At 41.4% G+C, this 20941-nt stretch overlaps 1 protein-coding gene across 1 annotated transcript in view; it reads left to right on the top strand.

The window, feature by feature from the left end:
* Positions 1-20941, top strand: part of CHN2 (chimerin 2) — a 163629-nt gene that overhangs the window by 135297 nt on the left and 7391 nt on the right. Inside the window, exons 7-11 of the mRNA XM_062569262.1 lie at positions 1666-1743; positions 8366-8450; positions 11268-11441; positions 13751-13828; positions 20514-20651. Of these exons, the coding sequence (XP_062425246.1) occupies positions 1666-1743; positions 8366-8450; positions 11268-11441; positions 13751-13828; positions 20514-20651 (553 nt within the window). The remainder of the gene's footprint in view (positions 1-1665; positions 1744-8365; positions 8451-11267; positions 11442-13750; positions 13829-20513; positions 20652-20941) is intronic.

Here is a 20941-nt window from a genome sequence, read left to right on the forward strand (position 1 = left end):
TACATCTGTCACAGCCGGTTGTGGTGGTGGTCAGTTGGCAGTGCTGTGCATTCGGGAAGGTTCGTGCAGGTAGCAACCGCTCCATGGGCAATACGGCTGTGTGGACACCCTACCTCTAGCATAACAGCAGCTTTGGAATATCCTAGCTTGTAAAAAGAGGTGCTGTGAGTTATCTGGGAAAGAAAAGAATTAAATAAGTTATACATAGAAACAGATGCATCATTTTATAACTGGAAAGCTGATTTTACAGGTTGCAGAACTTCAGGAAAGCCTTAAGTAAAGCACTACATGAAATTGCAGGGCCTGATATTACTGGTGGCTGACCATCTGTCCCCACAAGCTTTCAAATCAGTAGAGCACTGCTTTTAGTAGGGGCGTGCAGTCTACCCAGTGGAGGTTTTAGTAGGTGAATAGATGAACCTTCCAGCTTTTCAGGCTGAGATTAAAGCAGACACAAAAAAATAAGCAATTTCACAAGTTAGCATGAGTGAAATAACTCAAATAATACTTTAATTTCATCAGCGCGCCTCCCATAGGAAGCTTGGTGTCACACATCTTCCATGTCCTGAAAAGGGACAAATATCTGGCTGCAGAGAAACAGGTAAGTTGCCCAAAGTAACAGCAACGTGTAGTGGAGACCAGTGAGGCTCCAGATCTCTCCTATCCCTTTGCTTTAACTAAAAATCACTTCCCCTACAACCCCTAAAACCTGCATCAAATGCAAGCGGGGCTGTGCATGTGGCCTTCCTCCCTCCCCGGGAGGCTGCCCGGGGCTTCCAAGCCCGGGGCCTCGCAGCTCTGTTTGCAGCTTTCTCTGACAGTGATCTTACTCCAGACTATTAAGTGCACTCTGACAAAATGTTGTATGGAAGTGGTATTAATCTTTGGAGTGCTACTGGATTTTTCCCTGGTGCAGGATATGAAAAAGGAGAGATTTTAGCCCTTTGAGATTAAACAGTCATCATGGTTTAAAGCTTAATCTGCTGGTATGCAGGCTGCTGGCTTATAAACCCCCGAGTCTGAGTGTAATTGGATGCAGCATCGTGTTCGGTCGTGCGGGCCTTTCCTGGGCTTTTTGTCTGTGTCTTCATTTGTAACGTGCGACAGTCTTTCCCTTGAAATGTGTTTGGACCTGAAGCTCTAAAGCTGTCCCCCGGCTGGTATTTCATCCGTCCCTCGCTGGATGCCACGGCGTGGGGAGGGGGCTCTCCGGGGGGAAGCTCGCTCCGTGTATGAATTCAGGCTATTGTTTCAGGCACACATCTGCCTTAAGAAATAGCACGGCACAGGCCGTTACTTATTCAGATGCAGAAGCTCCTTCCATCCCACAAGCCGGCCCATTCAAGTCACATGCCCGAGGTCTCGGCAGAATGGGCTGCAGCTGCTTCAAATCTGCTCGCTAACATTAGAAGCAGTTGGACAAACTGTGCCGTGCTGACTACAGCGAGCCTGCCGGGCGCCGAGGAAGACAGGGAGAAGATCTGGGATCCCAGCGCGATGTTCTCTGAGGAGCTGTGGCTCGAAAATGAGAAAAACTGTGCAGTGGTTCACAAGTCGAAGCGAGGAAGGAAACGCCAAGAGCTCCTGGCCGTGGCCCTGGGGGTGAAGGTGGGAGTAAAGGGGGCACTTCTGTGGCAACCTCTGAAACTCTTTGCCTATTCACAGATCACCTCCTTGGTCAGAAGAGCAGCCTTAACTCAAAATGACAACCATTTCAACTATGAAAAAGCACACAATTTTAAGGTAAGCACAACTTCTTGTTATTTTCAGCTTAAAAGTTCTGTTTTGGTGCCTTGTGTTCAGACGGGGTGGGGGGGGCAGGAGGGTTGCTGTGATTCCTGTGCTGGATGTTGCTGATTCCTGTGATGGATTTCCATATACCCATCTGTACTACCTCTGTGAAAAGTATTAAAAAAGCATGTTTCTTTCTACTTCAAGTTCCCTTGACTGCATTTTTAGTATGCTTTTACATAGCTGTTTAATCAAATAATAATTTTGCTACTTACTATTTGATCTGTATTTTAGCTCTTTTTGCACAGTTTTAGGTTTTTTTTTTAACAAAAAGGGTACTTTATACTGACTAGCTTTACCTTAAAATGTATCCTTTTTTAAATGATAAAAAAGGCTGCTTTTCAAAATCCTAGCTATTGTCAGAAGCCGTTAACATTTTACCAGCAAACATTCGGTACCGATTCTACCTTCAAGAAGCTGAGAAAGCTCCGGTGCTCACAAGCAATAAAGCAGAGCGTGGTGGTGGCATTGTGTCCTGCCTTTTGTTCCGACACCGTATGCTAAGGAACTGCTCTTAAGAGTCCTGCTGCACTGTAGGAGCTAAGCTTGTGCTTGCACGTCAAGCTAACACAGAGAGCTGGAGAAACGCAGGGATGTTGAAACGGGCGGTCTTGTTGCTGGCTCATCCGTGCAAAATGAGATTCCTGGGGTTTTTTTCCCAAGCGCTGTGTCTGGAGCGCTGGAGCAGGGAAGTGACTCAGCTCTGGAAAGGGACCTTCCCGGCAGCTCGTGCTGAACCCTTGTGCCAAAAGAGCTGTGCTGGTTTCAGAGCGTGCCAGCCAGTTACCCTGTCTCCTGGTGTCAAACTGCGGTTTGATGGTTATCGGAATGGATCCCGGGAGCCGGGGAGGCAGGAACGGAACGAGAAAGCAATGCATCTCGGTTTGCGTAACGCTCCTGGAGGATGCTGATCGGGGTCACTGTCGGAATATTTCAGCTCATTAGCAGTTGCAGTTTTCTTGTATTCATCTCTGGCCTGTCAAAAAAGGAGAAATTAACACTGACTAAAGGGACTTCAAGATTTCTTGAATCAGCAAAAAACCTTTACTTCTTACTTTTTTATTATATTCTTCCATGTGGACATTACCCTACTCTGCAGTGTTTCTGCTGTAGTTGGTAAACCTCTTAGTTTTCTTGTGTGGTTAAAACATCTTATATTCTTTCTGGATTTTGCCCTCATTATCATTTTAATATCAAAACTATTTCAGTTTGACTTAGAAAATATTTTCTCATGACTGAGGCTTTTTTCCACTTTGACCCATGCATTCTTTCCTCTTCAAAATTCCCCTTGTTTTGGCTTTGATTTATAATTGGAAATGTGCCCAGTTAACTTTGCGTTTGCACAATCTAGATATTGTACAGTCTCTGTTCCTTTCTGTTTCAAAAGAGTCATAGTTTAACTGGCAAATCACATGATTAAAATATGTATGTATTCAAAAGCTTGACAGCGGAAAATTATGGTTTTAGCCAAGTAAATGAAATAAAAAATATAAGGAAGTAACTTTAAAAAATACATTATCCAGAAAGAAAGGCCAGTCATAAGTGCTACATTTAGTTAATGAACAAATATATTATTCACTATATAAAAGCAGTTAATTTTCCAAAAGAGAATATTAAAATATGTCTAGTTGTTAAACAACAGATGTGGATAGAATGCTTAGAGTAGAATATTTAGAGTAGAAACTCAGCTAAATTCAACTCTACTATCTTTAGTATGCTCCTAAATTCATTACAAAAATGTTTTAAATGATTTAAAAGAGAAGGAATGGTTTTATGGGTCTTGCAGCAAAATTCTTAATGGCCTTTGACAGCATACAAGTTACAATGATAGGGGAATTCTCTGAAGGAGGTGCTATTTTGAAGACATTCAAAGAGATGTCTTTCCCATTCTTAAGTGAATACTGACATGGATTGTGTCATTTATTTCAGTTCTTAGGAACAAAGTTACATGCCACAATGTCCATCATAATCTTGCCACGGCCTATTCTTCATGAACAGAAGCTCTTTAGCTCTTGTTCTATAGGCCTGAAGAAACATAAAAATGAAGGTCACATTTTTAGTAAAACTGACGAGAATTTTGCAGATCTTATACCAAGGATCTTATCAGTTCAACTAGAAGAGAAAAAGCACAAAATAAAGAAATAGACTCAAAGCGCAAAATTCAGAGCAAGATCTGGATGCCTCTCCATCTTTTCCAAACAAATGTCAAAATTCGAAAGCAGCACTGGAGTAGGGCGCGTGAGTGCCCCAGGCTATGAGATTCTGAACAACCATGCTGTCTGATTCAGACCCTCTCCCAAACTGCAAGGTACTCCAAGCCAATGAATGAGAAGAGATTTAGGATTCAGACTGACTTGTTAAGAGGTATTTAGATTGTTCAATGGCAATTCTGAAGAAAAAAAAAAAAAAAAAAAAAAAAAACTCTGATAATTTCACATTTTTTAGTTTAATAACATCATGAGATCAGAGTGCTAGACCCCACTCAGAGATATAGCTGAAAGACTGGGGAGTAAGCAGTGAAAAGAGACTATGGTAAGTTTTTCTGTTGCCATCACGCTAACACAAGGGCCTGGCTAACTGCAGGAAGAGAGGGGCTCACTCTCTCCCAGCTGGTCTGGGGCATGCAAACCATCTTGGTCAGGATGATACTGTGCCTTCATCTCTCACAGTTCACCAGCAAGCTGGGTTTATCCTGAGCACACCACACCATCACATGGGTTTGGGTTTGGAGCTGGCTCCTATCTGGCAGGAGAAGCTAGCGTAAGCCGGTGTCAGTCGCAGATGGGCTACTGGAGTAAAGGGAGCTGTTGGCTGGCAAGTCAGAAGATCTGCCAGGAGAAAGAAGGCTCTGGTATAAGTTTCCGCTTGCGTTATTCTCTGCAGATAGACGCTGCTTCCGTGAGACGAAGGGTTGGGGAGAATTTTCTTTACAAACATTGTGAAGATGATCTGTATGTATTTAGACAGAAATAACAGCAGAGTCAGCTTTTCTTCCCTGCAAACTGCTCAGGTTCAGCAGGAGTCCTCCAGAGAGGGAAAAATGCACATGTATTCAAATGAAAGTCTGCAAAATCTCTCTGTTTTCTTTGGATGCAAATAGAAAAATCTTCAAGATCAGCCAGATAAACACCAAAATTGTCTCAGAAGCAGCACCATGTAATTCCTATAAAAACCACACATTTCAATTCAAGGCAAATTTTAGTTTATTTCTGTAATACAGTTAAAGGATTATTTTGTTTTGCCACTGTGTTGGGACTCCGTAACTTTTATCTTAGTTTCTCCCTGTGTAGATACTCCTTATTTAAAATACCAGACACAGATGAAAACCTAATGAGATAGTAGGTATAGGATAAATCCTGTCATTTGGAAGCAAGAACACTGAAGTATTGAAAGGAAAAGGTCAGAGCACAGGAAGGCAACACAAATAGCCAGATCAGTGTAAGATTGTGTGAGAGCTCAAAGGTAGCCAACAGAGAGGATGACTATGCGAAAGCAATTACTTTCCATTGGAAAGACTTGGAATGAAATTGAAAGGAAACGGAGTGAAAAAGTTAGAAGGAGTTAGACAATGTGGAAACAAGATAAAGGAGAAAATAGGAAGGTACAGTATGTAATCTGAAACGTCATGTTTTTGGTGTATGTGAAGAAATATTTCACTGTAAATTCTTCTTAACAGTTTAAATTGTTTGTAGACTGTAGCAAAAGCAGCGCAAGCCTATGCTTTATATACACCGAGATTTCTTGAAAGTGCAGAATGGGATAGGGACAAATAGTAAATAAATCTTGATAATTTTTCCAAAAATCCAAGTCCAGTCCACGCGTAATGATGCCGTTACAAAAGACGAGGCAAAAACTGCAAACCCATCTCGGAATACTAAGATTTCTGCCATTACCTCTCCTTGTTTAAAATAGCTATGAGCCCAATCTTGAAAGCAAAATTCCCATTTACCATGCAGAAGTTTTGCATGTAGTATCTGCCCAAAGCTTTGGAGTGAATTATGTTCATAAAGACAGAATTCTTCCATTCTTTGAAATTAATGGCAAGCCAATAATAAGAGACTTAGTTCAAAACTGTATCTTAAAAGATTTTTACAGCTTCGTATAGAAACTTATTGAGGTCTCCCTTTCTCAGTTAGTGATAGCGGCTATTACCGTGTTTCAGCTGGACCAGAAATCACCAAGACTAGCTTTTTTAAGGGTATTTTGGTTGGGAACTTGCCATTTGAGCCAAAATGCAGAGCTGTGAGAAATTAAAGTAAACGATAATCTTTGAGGGCCCCCGGGCTGAAGGCAGCGAGGGAAGGGAGCGCAGTCAGCCCACCTCCGCTGGAGCCCTCGGCGGTGCTGGCTCCTCCCTGTTAGTGACAGAAGAGATCGAGAAATAATCAACTACCATTTTCCAAATATGCTGCAGCAAGATCAGCTGAATTAAGCTTTCTGTAAAGTGAGCAAGTAGGACCCAAATATCCTAGCAACTGTGATGTACACTCAGCAGAACGTGAAATGGTGCAGTTTTAAAAATACTGAATGAGCTTTCACAGCCACTTCTCAGAAGGTTAGCTCCTAGAAACCCTAGCAAAGCAGAAGATACAGTTAGCTATATTCCCACAGCACATGCTTTTCATTCACGATTAAATGCAGGTGCAGACCCACTAATTATGTGGTTATCAATCTAAAAATGCAGCCATCATTAATCGTATCTATAGTTTTCTATCCACGGTTTTGTGTTGAAGGTCACACCGAATATAAGCCTTAAACTCAGGTCATCAGCTGATGTTAAGTACTGCAATTTACCCCAGCTAAAAGCCTTGCCTGTAATTCATGCTACTCCCTCTGCAAAATAAGCTATGAAATAGGCAAGAAGTGGTAATGTACATGTATATAAAATATATATATAGCAAAGTTTATTGCAAAGCTTTGTTTCCCAGGGATATGTTTTACTGAGAGCTAAAACTTCATTTCAGAAAATAAATATGATCTAGTCAAATGTTCCAATTTTGACCCTTTACTATCAAAAGGGAGGAAGGAGGAAGAATTATTATTGCTTTAAGCTTATTCATGTAATTCGTGAGTGTATGAGTAATTGGTCGGAAGTAATTTGTTGACAGGCACTTCCGAGTAAAAGTGTCACAGTTTTATCATTAAATCAGAAAGAGGGGTCTGTCTTAAAATTACAATATTTCATCTTCCCAATACCATATACAATTAACAATACAGACGTGTATAAGTGTGGTGCTGCAGACAAATGGGGCTAAAACATTAACAAGCCAAATGTTTGGCTAAAAACTTTGCAAGGTTTATTTGAGAAGGGCAACAACCTCTCTTTCCCAGCTAAAGATTGCTGTATGAAAAGTAAACGGGTCACTTTCCCCATGCCAGCGGCCAGAAGTGGTCATTCAGCAATAGGCAGGATTGGTAAACAAAAACACAGAAAAGGAAAAGGAAACATTAGGAGCCTGAGTGTGCATGATTTATGTTTTGTTAAGCTCAATTAAGTCTCTGGCCAGATCTAGTTCATACCGTGTCCGTTTACACAGGCATAGACCTCAGTGTTTACTCTTCTTTCCAATGAAAATGAACTGCTTGCTTTACCAGAATGTATATCTTAAATAAAAAGGTCGTCCATTACAGCCTTTGTAATTTTAACTGAGAAAGCAGGGTTGTGGCAAAAAGTGGTGGAGGAACCAGTACGTTCTGTTATCCTGCCGCAGGTCTTTTTCGTATTTACTGTTACGTAGGCTGCAGCAAAATGAAGTTTGCTGAACTGAAAAAGGACCTAACAACATCTTTTGCCTATGTGAGGTCAGTTTGCTTAATACACTAATGGATTCAAGTGTACAAAATCAGATCATTACCCAAGCATAGCCTCGAATAAATGCACAAATCATTCATTATTTCCTTTGATACAGTGATTCCCCTTGAATTTTGTTCAGTGTGCTTGCACATAAATGTAATGTAACACCATAGTCATAGCATCCTAAGACCTGCGTAGTATTGCAAGTACCACACGGGTACTTCCAGTAAAATTGCTCTGTGAGTACCGTGGTTTTGCACTAGATCTGTGGGTGCATATGTTTCCCAGGAATCAGCATGTGGTATGACTGCAGGGATTTTCTGTCCCTTCATTTCCCTTACTTTCAAGTGAGCTGTGGAAGAGCGTGAACCTCTGAACAGCCCTGTTTTGTTTAAGCTAGCCAAATAAAAGCACTGACTGCAGTTCTTTGGATTGTTAATTTTACTTTTTTCTCCTTTGACTAGTGAACCTGGTTTCCTCCCCTCTGCTGTTAACTTTGCTAGCTGAAGTGTCCGCCAGCAAAAATGATTTGGTTTCAGTGTCATACACAGCCCAGTTCTCTGTTATGTTAAACCTATTGAAAGATAAACTTCAAGATCAAAGCAAATTTCTGTTCCCGTAGTTTATTTTATCCAGACTTTGGAAAGATGTGGGCACTGTGTGCTATAGATATACTCCTACTGAGTCCTCTGTTGTTTATCCATTTTACTTGTTCCATCTGTCAGACCATCTGCCTCCCAGTGACCCCATTTCTTTCTTTTCCCCCCACTTGTGTTACAGGTCCACACATTTCGAGGTCCGCACTGGTGCGAGTACTGTGCCAACTTCATGTGGGGTCTTATCGCTCAGGGAGTGAGATGTTCAGGTAGCTCTTATGCATTTTTTGTCTTGCTCTTGAAATGCTCAGATATATGTCTTCCCCCCGCCAAGTCCGCATTCCCTGCAGGCAGGAGGCGTGGGGATTACTTTACAAAACGTGGTAAGAAATCCTTCTGCATGAATTGGAGCGCTGTGGTTTTGTCCAGTCCTGGGAAGTACAGCCTATTATGTGTTTTAAAAGGAAATGATATGTATGCAGCACCCACAGGCCAGGCCTGCTGGTAGCAAAGGAGAGTATCTCTGATAGGGCAGGTAAAGGTCTTCTTGCTTTCCAAACGTGAAGACCTAACACAATCGGGATAGCAGGCTTTCCCACTTGCCATCCTGGAGTGCCCAAGTGTACACAAATACACAAAATTTCCTGGAAAAGAAGCTGGACTGCATTTTCTTTTGGAAATTTGACTGTAGATTTCCAAACGCAGCATTTAGAAATGTCCTGCATATTTTCCTGCCTTGGCTGGTTTAGAAATGAAGCTGTCATCTCTTGTTCACCGAAGGTGACATCCTGCTGGTGGTACCTTGGTCATGCCCATGCCTGGGGGTAAAGATCATGAATTCTTCTTGGGCTCTTTATGATGTCTTTAAATTTTCCCCTGGAAATGCCAGCTGGAAACTAGGCTTCATAGCTCATCTTTTTGCCACCAACTGTTGAAAAGTGCCCTTATCAGCAAAAAAAAATCTGTCACCTGTTTCCAATAAAAATACTGTGTATTGCTGCACGCCTTAAATATCCCACCTCAGGGGAAAGCAAATAATATGATCTTCATTGTCCCAGAAGGATTAGTTTTCTGATGCCTCTGAACAGTATTAGCATTTTAACGGCTTTTTAATTATTTTAAATTTGCTTGTTCTAGTGTGAAAAAGAATCATCTTGCAAAAATGCAATAATCATTACCTCATGATCTTTTTGATTCAAGAACTGAAATCGGATTTGGTGCCTTGCAAATGGGGCTTCATAACTTCATTCTTTGCTTTTGTTTTTCAACTGAATATGCTGCTGGTTTACCTTTTCCTGCCCTAACTTCTGGGTGTTCCTGAGATCAAATTGGCACCTAACATGTTTGACCCTGGTATCTGCCTTTCCAGGATAGAGGAGGTGACTGTTACAAAAAAATTAGACAGAAGTTTAAAGAATCAATATATCTTTCAGAAATTTAAATTATTTGGAAGTGCAGTCACAGTTACTGCAACATCTCTTCTGTCTGTACATGAATATTAAGACAAAGAGTATGAAAAGAAAGTTAAAAACAAAAAAAATGAATAACTGTTTGCTTTTCAAGCTATTTGATCTTAAACACAAGATCAAAAACTAATGCACACAGAAACTGGGCATCATTAGTGCATATAGCTGTATTTGTTCATACATAAAATATTAAACTTATGAAAAGGTGTATTTAGTATGGAACATAATACTCCCTCTCATTAAATTACTAATGTTTAACTCTAAATAGACAGATGCATTTGGATTTAACTTCAGATGCCTGGAAAAGAGCACTGAAAACAATGCAAGGAGGATCCTAGCTGCAGCTGCTCACACTTGTTTGGATTTCACAGAACAATAATGTATTATGCAGTAATTACTGTATGAAGAACCACACAACCCCCCCACACACACTCCTATTAAAACTTGTAGGTGTGTTTGTAGTGATGATATGATTTTGCTTGATTAATATTTTGCAGAGAATGTTACTGAAATGTTTTGCAGGTAATGTGTTTGTATTTTGAATGGCTTAGGCTGTAAGTCTACATGAAAAAGCCATAGCTTAGTAGTGGTGGTACTAGAAATGTTAAGTTACCCAAAAGGTACTGTCGGTGATAGCCGTGACTGTGGGAAAGCGTTAAAATAACAATCACATTTCTAGGAGCCAGTGTTGCTCATGAGGTTGGTGTTTGCTTTACTGAGGCTTATGAATTTATTTGGCTGAACTTTTGAAGCCATTAGAAAAATTCAATTTGTGGAGATCAAGCAGCGATGTTTAAGTTAATAGAAACCAACCAGGATAACCAAGAGGAGAATCTGACTCAGGAATGACACCGAAAGCAATTTGCAGTCTGGATCGCTTTTGTTTACCTCATGCCTCTCACAGCATTTTATATGCTTAAACTGATTTACAGACTAAACATCGGGCTCACCTTAATCACCAGTGAAGTGATGGGATTTGGATGGCGAGGTTGTGACCGCAGAGCCGCCCAAGCCGAAAGGCAGCCCAGCGGGAGTGCAGACAGGAAAGGGCCGCACACCGGCTCAAGCACAGGGAGAATTTAAGAGCTGCGTGAATTTTAGGTCCTCAATCCTTTAGCAGTGCTAAGCCACAAGCTGTCCTGCAGAAGACAGTCATTAATTTACTAATTTTATAGAAAGCTATACTAAAATGCCCAGAATGTAAGTCCCACCCTTTCAAATGCAACACCTAGAGCTAAGCATCCGACCATGAGCTGACCCAGGCATCTGCAGCTGTGCAGCAACCGTAGCCGTCAGGCCAGAGGTGGGGGAAGAACATTCACAGCTTTTAGAGCTTTTTAAACAATAATGCTGGAGTTCACTTTTGCCCATAACATTTTTATGGGAGATTTCTGCTCTTTCTCCTCTTCAGTAATTCAGCAGCACAGTGGACTGAATGTCACCAAATCCACCAGTCTTATATATTGAGAAGCCAATGAAGTCACTAACATTTATTCTAGCTTTTTGAGTGATTGGGAAGGTTATACCTTTTGGTTGGTGTAGACTAAAGAAATAAATGGCTAGAAGAAAAACTATCAGAATTAGTATTAAGTAGTTAACCTGGCAAACTTTTGCTTGCAGACTGTGGGCTGAACGTACATAAGCAGTGCTCCAAATACGTGCCCAACGACTGTCAGCCAGACCTCAAGAGGATAAAACGGGTCTACTGTTGTGATCTGACCACCCTAGTGAAAGCCCACAACACCCAGAGGCCGATGGTTGTGGATTCTTGCATCCGAGAGATTGAAGCAAGAGGTCTGTAAGAGTTTGAAACTGTCATTTGGCTAGAACTGTGTGTTACGCTTTGGAAAGCAGCAGACACGATAAAATAAAAACAAGCTGAATTTCATGCCAAGGTAGAACGAAATAGTAGTTTCATGTACACTGAAGACAGGATGAGAGAAGGGGTTTTTTTAGTGGAGGTGATACATTGCTTTGCATCAGCTAGTAAAATTAAATCGTGACATTTCATAATGCGATTTACTGGGATGCTTCTTGAAAAACATGTCAAAACGTGTATTATGTTACACTTCTGAAAGAGGTGAACTTTAAAGTGAACTTTAAGTTCATGTTTGTGTGTCTTTTTTCATTACTTTTCTTTTCTTCTAGCATACCTAGGGACACTTCTAATTTCAGAGTAATCAGTTTAAATCAAACCTGTTATTAATAACCTTTCAGGGCATCATGGGAAAAGGAACGCAAGTGAAATTCCTGAGCCAAATGAGGTCACAGATTGTGGCATTTTGCAATACATTACAAGCTACTCAGGGCAGCACCATTCATTCACATGACACTCTGCTATGGACTGATGGGTGCCGTGGCTCTGGCATGTCACAGCCAAAGCTCCAGCCAGTGGCAGGTTTTGCTATGCAGAGAGGCATGCCAGACTGAAGAAATACCATATCCCCAGCAACAAATCAATCAGATCATGTATGTTTGCTTTTGCTGGCAAATGTGTATGTGGTGTTACCCAATAAGCCAAATTTGCCAGTTAGTCATAGCTTTAGCACAGAAATCTCATAATATTGACTTCATGGCACTGCAGTAATCTGCATGGCAACACATTGGTACTAGCTGTGGGGATTTCAGAGCCACACATCATCTGCTGAAATGGATCAAAGATTTACAGTTAAATCCCCTGCTCTGCTCCGTAAATCTCTACCGGGATTATATCATCATTGCAGAAACAAATAGAAAGAATAGTTGGGTCTAAGGCAGAAGAGCTTTACTGAGTCAGATGAAACAGCAGGAAGCTCTGCTGCCTTTGAGATATAAATACCTACTTGTGCATTTATTGATTAAGAGGAATCTGTCCACAGTCTGTCTTTTCAACATCTCTCCATTTCTTTAATTGCTGTAGAGCTATTTATTTCTTTTAAAATGCTGATTTTGCTCTTAAGAAAACAAAGTGCATTAGATGTACGTTAGCATGGTGCATGGTCACAATAAGGAACTCTGGGGTTAAAACAAGTGACATCTGCCTAACTGCATTCAGTGAGCAGCCTGCTCTGCTGGCGACCCTTTTGTGTGGGCATGGAGAAAGGTGGGAGTGTTGTGCCAACGCGCAGCTCTCCAGCAGTGCAAGAGCAGTGGAAGGGCTGCACTGACGGGGAGGAGAACAGCCTCTGTCATGTGCATAACTAAAGGGTGACAGCAGACCTAGGAACAAATGTGATCGTAGGGGAAGGCAGTCTCTTATTTGCATTGCTATTTATTATTAAGCAACTGGTAAGAAGACCTTTGAAACTTTACTAATTGTAGAGAGACATGGAGCTACTGGAGAGAGTCCAGCGTAGGGCTACGAGGATGATCAGAGGACTGGAGCATCTGCCCGATGAGGAACGGCTGTGAGAGCTGGGCCTCTGCAGCCTGGGGAGGAGAAGACTGAGGGGGGATCTTATCAATGTGTACAAGTACCTGAAGGGAGGGTGTCAAGGGGGCAGGGACAAACTGTCATTTGTCCTGTGTGACAGGACAAGAGGCAATGGGCAGAAATTGAAGCACAGGAAGTTCCGCCTGACCGTGAGGGGGAATTTCTTCCCTGCGAGAGTGACAGAGCACTGGCACAGGTTGCCCAGAGAGGCTGTGGAGTCTCCTTCTCTGGAGATCTTCAAGGCCCGCCTGGATGCAACCCTGTCTAACATGCTCTAGGTGACCCTGCTGAGTGGGGAGATTGGACTACATGATCTCCAGAGGTCCCTTCCAACCTTACCGATTCTATGATTCTGTGATACGTCCTGAAAAATCTCTCAGATAAAATGAACAATTCATGATAACACTGCATGCAGTGTTTGCTAATGCACTCCAGCATTAGCAAATGGCAGTATTTTCCTCTAGTATTATGTTCCTAGCAAAATCAGAAAATAAAAATTTTAAATTTCTTTAATCCTTCAGAAAAAAAGTTTAAATTACCTTGATTCTTTCGCAAGTGCTCTGAAGTTTAACATTGCTGTTAATAATTTTGCTACACTTATTAGACCTACATGAACTTTAGCTTTGTTGTTTTTAAGTGTGAATATTTGTTGGTTGTTAAAACAAAGTTAACCAAGAATTTTATATTTCAGGTTTGAAATCTGAGGGCCTCTACAGAGTTTCAGGCTTCACTGAGCACATTGAAGATGTGAAAATGGCCTTTGATCGAGGTATAACTTTAAAAAATTTTTACAATTGTTTATCAGAGCTTTCAGATCTAGGACTTTTTAGTTATTTTCTTATTTACATTAGGTACCATGGTAATGCAGCTGGTATGTAAGCAGAAATACAGAAAGCAGCCTATCTTTTCTGATTTTTTAAATAGAGCTACAGTACTTTTCGTAAAAAAGAAAATTATGTTTCATAGTTAGAAGGAATAATTAAATACTCCATAACTAAAGCTAGGCAGAAAACCTGAGTGCTCAGGTAGCTGGGTGATTGCTCAACCCAGCAACAGTCCAGGTCCCTAGTTCAAGTGTGAGCCTAGGTAGGACGGGGGGAAAGTTCTTAGTCCTGTTTTAGCAGACTCAGTGTTTTATAATATGATGATCTGTTTATGAGTTTAAGAAGCAGGAACGCCAACCTGAGACTCGGTCTGCATGTGACCTTGATCACAGGACTATGCACCCAATGGCCGTTTCCATGTCTGCACAAGAGACCAGAGGAGCCTTAGGTGGATTAGCTGCACAGCATACTGAAAAACTGTAATAATTAAAATGCTACCTGTTAGTCATCATTACCATCCTGGTAGCCTTTCTGAGTTGATTTGGCTGATTACCTTAGTTCGGGTCATGCAAGCAGTCTTTGCACGCAGGATTAATTTTAAAGTGCTTCAAGGGCCTTCATGAACAGGTAACACATTTTCAGGTGCAACGTTTGAGAAGATATGCCAATATTTGTCTCTTTTCCCATAAACAGTGTCTTCTCTCCTACTTGATTTTTTTCAACTATAGTATCTACCATGTTAGGAAAAAGATTGTGACATTATATATACATGGGTCAGGGTTCAGGGGCCTATAGTGCAACTGGAGCCCAGCAGCTCTGTGGCATCGCGGGGCAGGGACTGACAACTCCGGGCTGGGCTGCCAAGGTCTCTGAGGTCCTCAAAGCCTAACAACGTATTACACTTACTGTGCCTGAATAATTATTTTTTGGAGGCATCTTGACATGCATCTCTACTTGGCAAAGGAAATCCAGCAGTATAGGTAGGAATTCCTTAAAAGCCTGTTTTCATCAACCTTTGAAAAATGCTGCATATTTTAAAATAGTGTTGGATGCTGCAGTCGTGAACATACACGTACACGCACACACAGATCAGGGCTGGAGGCAGCCATGATTTGGGTAAAGAGATGTGAAAGGCTGTGGTGCTCTCCTAGAGTGATGTTTAGTGTACATGTACCACTGCAAGCAGTGCCATGGAGGGGACCACAGAGTCCTTATAGCTCCTGCGCTGCTCCCTCCAGGCGGGGCTGGGCTGACAAACCCTTTCACTGCAGGGGTTAAATCTCTCCCCTGCCAAGTGTCCTAATCTGAGTGAAACTGAGAAGCAGGAGCATGGATTGAAAGAGAAGAGTTTGGAGAAAGCAGCTGGAAATGTATAACTGAGCACATGACTTGAACACTATTGCAGTTGTAGTTGCTTTGTAAATGCTTCTAAGCATTGGAGCCAGTTCAGTTTTGTAAACAGAATATTTTGTTATTATTGCCTGTGCTCATGTCATCAAACTGGTAGCAATAAACACTTGAATGAGACTCACAGCAAGGAAGAAAGTATAATTTACTGGCAACGAGAGCAGTATCTTGTAACAGGAAGAGTAAAATCACTGGCAGTACTGGATTTCCAAAGGAAAAAAGTATGGATAAACGTGGAAGCAGAGAAAGCTTCCAGAGAAAGCAAGAACTGTGTTTGTATACACAGGTACACACTGGCTTTGGGGGTAAGTTCATTACTGGGTGTAAATTAATAAAAAACTGTATATTCATTTTCTTTGGACAATCTCATGAAGGCAAAGGAATGTGAAAGGAAGGAAAAGCTATTGCCATGAATAATGCTAAAAGCTCTGGAAGAATGAATGAAAACCTATTCTAAGAACGTGTGGTCACACTAAGGCTGAGCCCAGAAGCTGAGAACTGTGCTTTCCAGGTTTGAAAACGTTTTCTCTCCATACTGAGATGGAAAATGCAGAAGGGTATTTTTTGTAGGAAGGGAGCTAAAGAAAACCAAAATGAATTTCTTTTTCTTTCTGACTTGGGGGCTGCCCAGCGAGGACGTGGTTGTCAGCTGGCAGAACGGTAAATTGGCAGGACGCTTGCCGGAGAGCTCCAGGCTTGCTCGCTTGCTGGATCCCAGCTTGCAAGACAGAGACCCTGGAGGTGGGATGCACCCAAGGTCCTGGGGACGTGGTGCAGCCCAGAGCAGCAGCCTCCCCGCAGCGCCAGCAGCAGGCGGCAGGCTGTGAGCGTCTCCCCTCCAGCAATGCCCCCAAGCCTTTTGCTCCAGACACCCACTCTGCCCGGAGAGTGACATTCGTGAGCATTTTCCAGACCTGTTGTTTCCACGTTCACTACAGGAAATTAACATATGTTTGCCAAAAACAAAAATTTTCTGTAAGAAAAAATTGTGCCTGAAATACAAAATGGAAAATTCCATGTGACAGATAGTGGCATGACCAAGGATAAGGATGTCTCTGTTGCAAGACCTATCTCCCCCAGGCATCTCTGGAGCATGCTGTATAGCAGAAGGTCAATGTGCTTTAAAAGAGCTTGGAATATTTAGCTGTCAAAGCAAAGGTGGAGAGTTGAGGTATGGACCCAGCAAAGGGAACCGGTTAATCTAATGGATGATGTTAGGACAATAGCAGAGGATATATACTGGCCACAAACAAATTTAGTTTGACAATTTAAAGACCATTTTCTAAGCATCTGACTAACAATATTTTGAAACAACCTTCTAATATGAGTAGGGGTAAAAAGCTAGTTTTAGAAGGAGGTTGAGCAGCTTATGAAGAGGACTTGATGGCGTGGTGCCTGCAGTGGTGGAGTACTGCACCCTGTGATTACAGAGGGCCCTCACTGGTTTTACTTCTAGGTCAGTCCCTGTGCACCTGGCTGCAATACTAGTATGTTTTCTCATCTCTGGAAATACAGCTCTTAATAAATGGTTTTGAAAATAAACAAGCATGGACTCCCTCCGTTTTAATACGTGGGACACAATCTTCAAATAACGCTGGAAGGCTTTCCAGGTTCACAACCTCTTCATCAAGCCCGGGGAGACAGAGGCAGGGTAACGCAGAGACCAGGCACCAGGGCTGACGGCCGCCCCGGCTGGCTGGCGCTGCCTCTCGGCCTGATTTCATTTGCAGCTGAAGGGGAACAAGGAGCAGAAGTCAGCCAGCCCGCCCGGGACTTGTAGTCCTGGCTTTGTCGCAGGGACACTCACTTGCGCCTTCCACGGAATCATGACGAGAACAGAAAAGCAAACAGGTTTGAAAGTTAACGTCTCAGGATGAGTGTGGTGTCCTACGGTACATTATTTTGGTCCAACAAAGCTGTGAAACCTATTTTTAAACCTGAGAGAAGTTGGCCCTCATCTTGTTTAAACGAAGGCTCCCTTCCAAAGCCAACGGGGTGTAAATGGCCCTACTGTAACTGAGAGTTAGGCTCTCTGACACACTGACAATGTTCCGTTTTAGTGATTTTTATAATGAGAATGAGAGGAATAATGTGGATTTATTTAATCTTGTGAATGTTGGTGCTGTGGAACAACAGTTGCTCTCTGTGTGTGTTGTTGAGCTGTGGCCTTCTGAGAGCGATGAAACACTTATTGTGCAGGTTGTCCACAGAGCTGCCATTGTCCCAGATGCCTTCTGCACTTCCCCTTGTTGGTCGCGTGACTGGCTGGTACTATGCACTTGCTAAAAATATTGTTCTGTTAAATATTACATATGAAGACTTAGAGGCATCCTAACTCATACTGACACCCTTGTGCCTGGGCCTGAAAACGTGTTGAATTCCAAATCCATAGCTTAGGTTTTAAGAAGGCAATATTTATGCCATTTCCTTCACCAATAAACTCTTTATCTATTTACGCAGCTTCCAAAGTCAGCTGAAAAATTTAAAGAACAGAAAAAAAAGACCATCCTTGATTTGAGATGTCCGTACTTCAACATAACACAACAAAATATGTTGAGAGAGTCAAAGTGACAAGAAAAGAGGAATGATGGGTTTTGGAGAGAATTCAGTTTATAAAGCTTAAATGACCAAAATGTTTGTAACCCAGTATAAGAAAGACTGCATTAACAACAGCCACTGTAGTTATATTGAAAGTGCTAAATACAATCTGTGGAAGTTATTGTGCAGAAGAGTTAAAAAGACAATTGTGGGAATATCATATGAAATATATGTAGTTCATACAGTGTGTTAGTGCAAATGTAAAACACATCATGACTTTACCTTCAATGACTTAATTTTTCCTTCTTAGTGCTCTGAGTTCTTGGTGCATTTAAACAAAACAGAAATCTAGGAATTTGGGGAGGACAAGAAATAAGTGTAGCATGACAAAGGGCCTTTGTTGGCTGAAATTCAAAGAAAGAAAAGACAATCCAAAATCTGCCAAAGGAAAAACCCACCTTCCGCCACATACCTGCTGCAGAAGTATAGAAATACTGTAATAGACATGTCCTTATGCTCACTGTAAAAATATTGTCAGGGTGTTTCCAGTGGATCTATATTTGTCTCTGAAGTGAGGAGAAAAATCTTTGACTCAGGAATTAATGCATTTTTCCTGCAGTAAGCAAACAGATAAATAAGAGGTATGTTTGAAGTATGTATGTTTCCTGTAGCTTAAGTGCCCTTTGAGGAAGCGTGCTGTGCTGCTTTGTAAAAGTACTAAATAAATAACACTTCCATTTAGTGTGCCGGTGACCTGGATAATAGATGCAACCTTCTCCTTTACTATATCTGTTCTGATGCAGCTGCTGTCTCCTTGAAAGTATCTGTTTTCAGTGGAGCATTTTGAGTGCTCAGTGTCCATCAATTAAATAGAGCTCTCTACACAACGCTTTATAACACTAATGCTACCAAGCCTGGAACGTGTGGATTAAACAAAAGATCGAGGCAGTGTAAACATTCTCCTAGGGGTTATTGATGCTGTATTAAATTAAATGCTGATGGATGTATTCAAACTGCTCAGCTGCATCAAGAAAGACTGCTTGTTTTAAACACTTAAGCATATAATCTCCCCTTGATGAGAACATGTAGGGCTATTAGTCGTAATGAGAATTATGTGCATACATTGGACAGGACATAGCCTGTCAAGATTAATGCCATAGGTTTGTGTAAAATGTCTACAATCACTGTGAACTGTTTTACTCTGCTGTGAAGCCTTTATCATCATCTTAGAAGCAGTGCATCAAGCACACCCACTCATCTGTCTCTATCAGGGCATGTCTACAAGCAGTAGTTATTGGGAGACAAGCAAGGCGCATGAACTTACAGCATGTCAGCACCTCGGTGGTAGCAGGCCAAGTTCATGCTTGTACCTCCTGGCACATACAAGCAAACACATTTCCATTGCTTCAGCAGGCCTAACTTTGTGTGACTCAATTATCATATTGTCCTAAGTTTTTAATGTCTTTATCTTCACTATCTCCTGTGAGGGGAGTTCTGCTCCCTTCACTTCACAAGTGAGGAATAGGAGCTAAGGGGTATAACTGGTCTCAAAGAGGTCTGACACAATGCTGGGGGTTAAACCCAGGCAGCCCCAGTCTCTGCTTGACCAGAGCCCTCTCTTGTCTTTCCAGTAGCAGACTGTAAAGGGGGAGGCCCAGAGGGGGGACTCTTAGAGCTGGGGAGGACATCAGAATTCCTGAAACTGGAGAAAAAAATGCAGATGTCAACGTACAAGATAGACGAAAAATAGTCATTTAAACGTGAAAAATCATTTTAGTTCAGCCTTGTTGGTAGTTCTTCTAATTTCACTTCTTGCAAGCCAGGAACTTATTAGCATCAACATAAATTTCAAACTCATGATTAAAAATGCTGTATAAAGACTTACTGTATTACAATATATGGCAAACAAAATATATGTCATTTTGGTTGCATAATTAATTTATTTAGCCATTCATCCATTGCAGCTATCCATATACATTTAACTGAAATTGTGATCCGCATTTCAGAATAGTTTGTAAGCTAAATGCCATAGCTCTTCTGTTTAAATTCAAATCTTTACTGTAAACAAGTAATTAAAATAAGAAGACATTAGAGGAACATCCACATAACAAAAAGGTCTTGGGACTAATCAGCATAAACAGACTGGTGCAGGACTTACAAGAGCTGGTGTCTACTCTGAATTTTGCTTCTGGTCTCCTGAGGGATGTTGGAAAGTGATGCCATTTCTCTGTGCGTGTTTCCCAAGTCAAAATAAAGTGATTCATACTCCTTTGCATCTTGAGATCTGTGGATAAAAAATACAACATCAAAGCAAGGTATAAATAGTTTATTATTTTCAGCATCTAATAAATGTGCCACATTCAGCAAATACATTATTCAACATGACTTTTTCATTCAATGCCAATTCATCATATATGAGATGGCACACTGTAGATATTGTTGATGTAATCACCAATTTATCCAAAAGATGTGAGCAAATAAATTATTTACTAAATAATAAGGAAATTACCATTCCTCATTCATATATGGAAGAGTTCTCAGCAATATATTCTCACTTAAGCTTTCTGAATGCTTTCAGGTTGTTTTTGCTTGTCAGACTGGACACAGTAAATCTGAATTAGAAGCCTAGCCTTTTGTCAGTGAGAATTAGACTGTTTTCAAAAAGATTTCTTTCTCCTCTTCTAGATGGTGACAAGGCCGATATTTCTGCCAGTATCTATCCAGACATAAACATTATTGCTGGAGCCCTGAAGCTATACTTCAGAGACTTACCGATTCCTGTGATCACCTATGACACCTATTCCAAGTTCATAGAGGCAGCAAGTAAGTACTGCATAGCAATTTGTACTGTTCTTTAATTACATTTCCCTTCCATAAAGATGCTTACATTAATGAGAAAGCCAGCAAACGGGAAACCAGGACATTGTTCTGTTCATTGCTTCGCTGCGGTGTGCTTTGCTCACATTAAACTTGCCTGACTGTTGATGCAGCAGGTAAAAAGACACGAATAAATGTATAGTGTAAAAATAACTCATTACTTTCAGAAAGTGTAGTTTCGATATCAGTCAGCGAAGCTACACCTTGCCCTGGGCTGGGTCTTTAAATGGAAGCGT

Source organism: Rhea pennata, chromosome 2, assembly GCF_028389875.1.
Source record: "Rhea pennata isolate bPtePen1 chromosome 2, bPtePen1.pri, whole genome shotgun sequence".
NCBI classification, from domain to species: domain Eukaryota; kingdom Metazoa; phylum Chordata; class Aves; order Rheiformes; family Rheidae; genus Rhea; species Rhea pennata.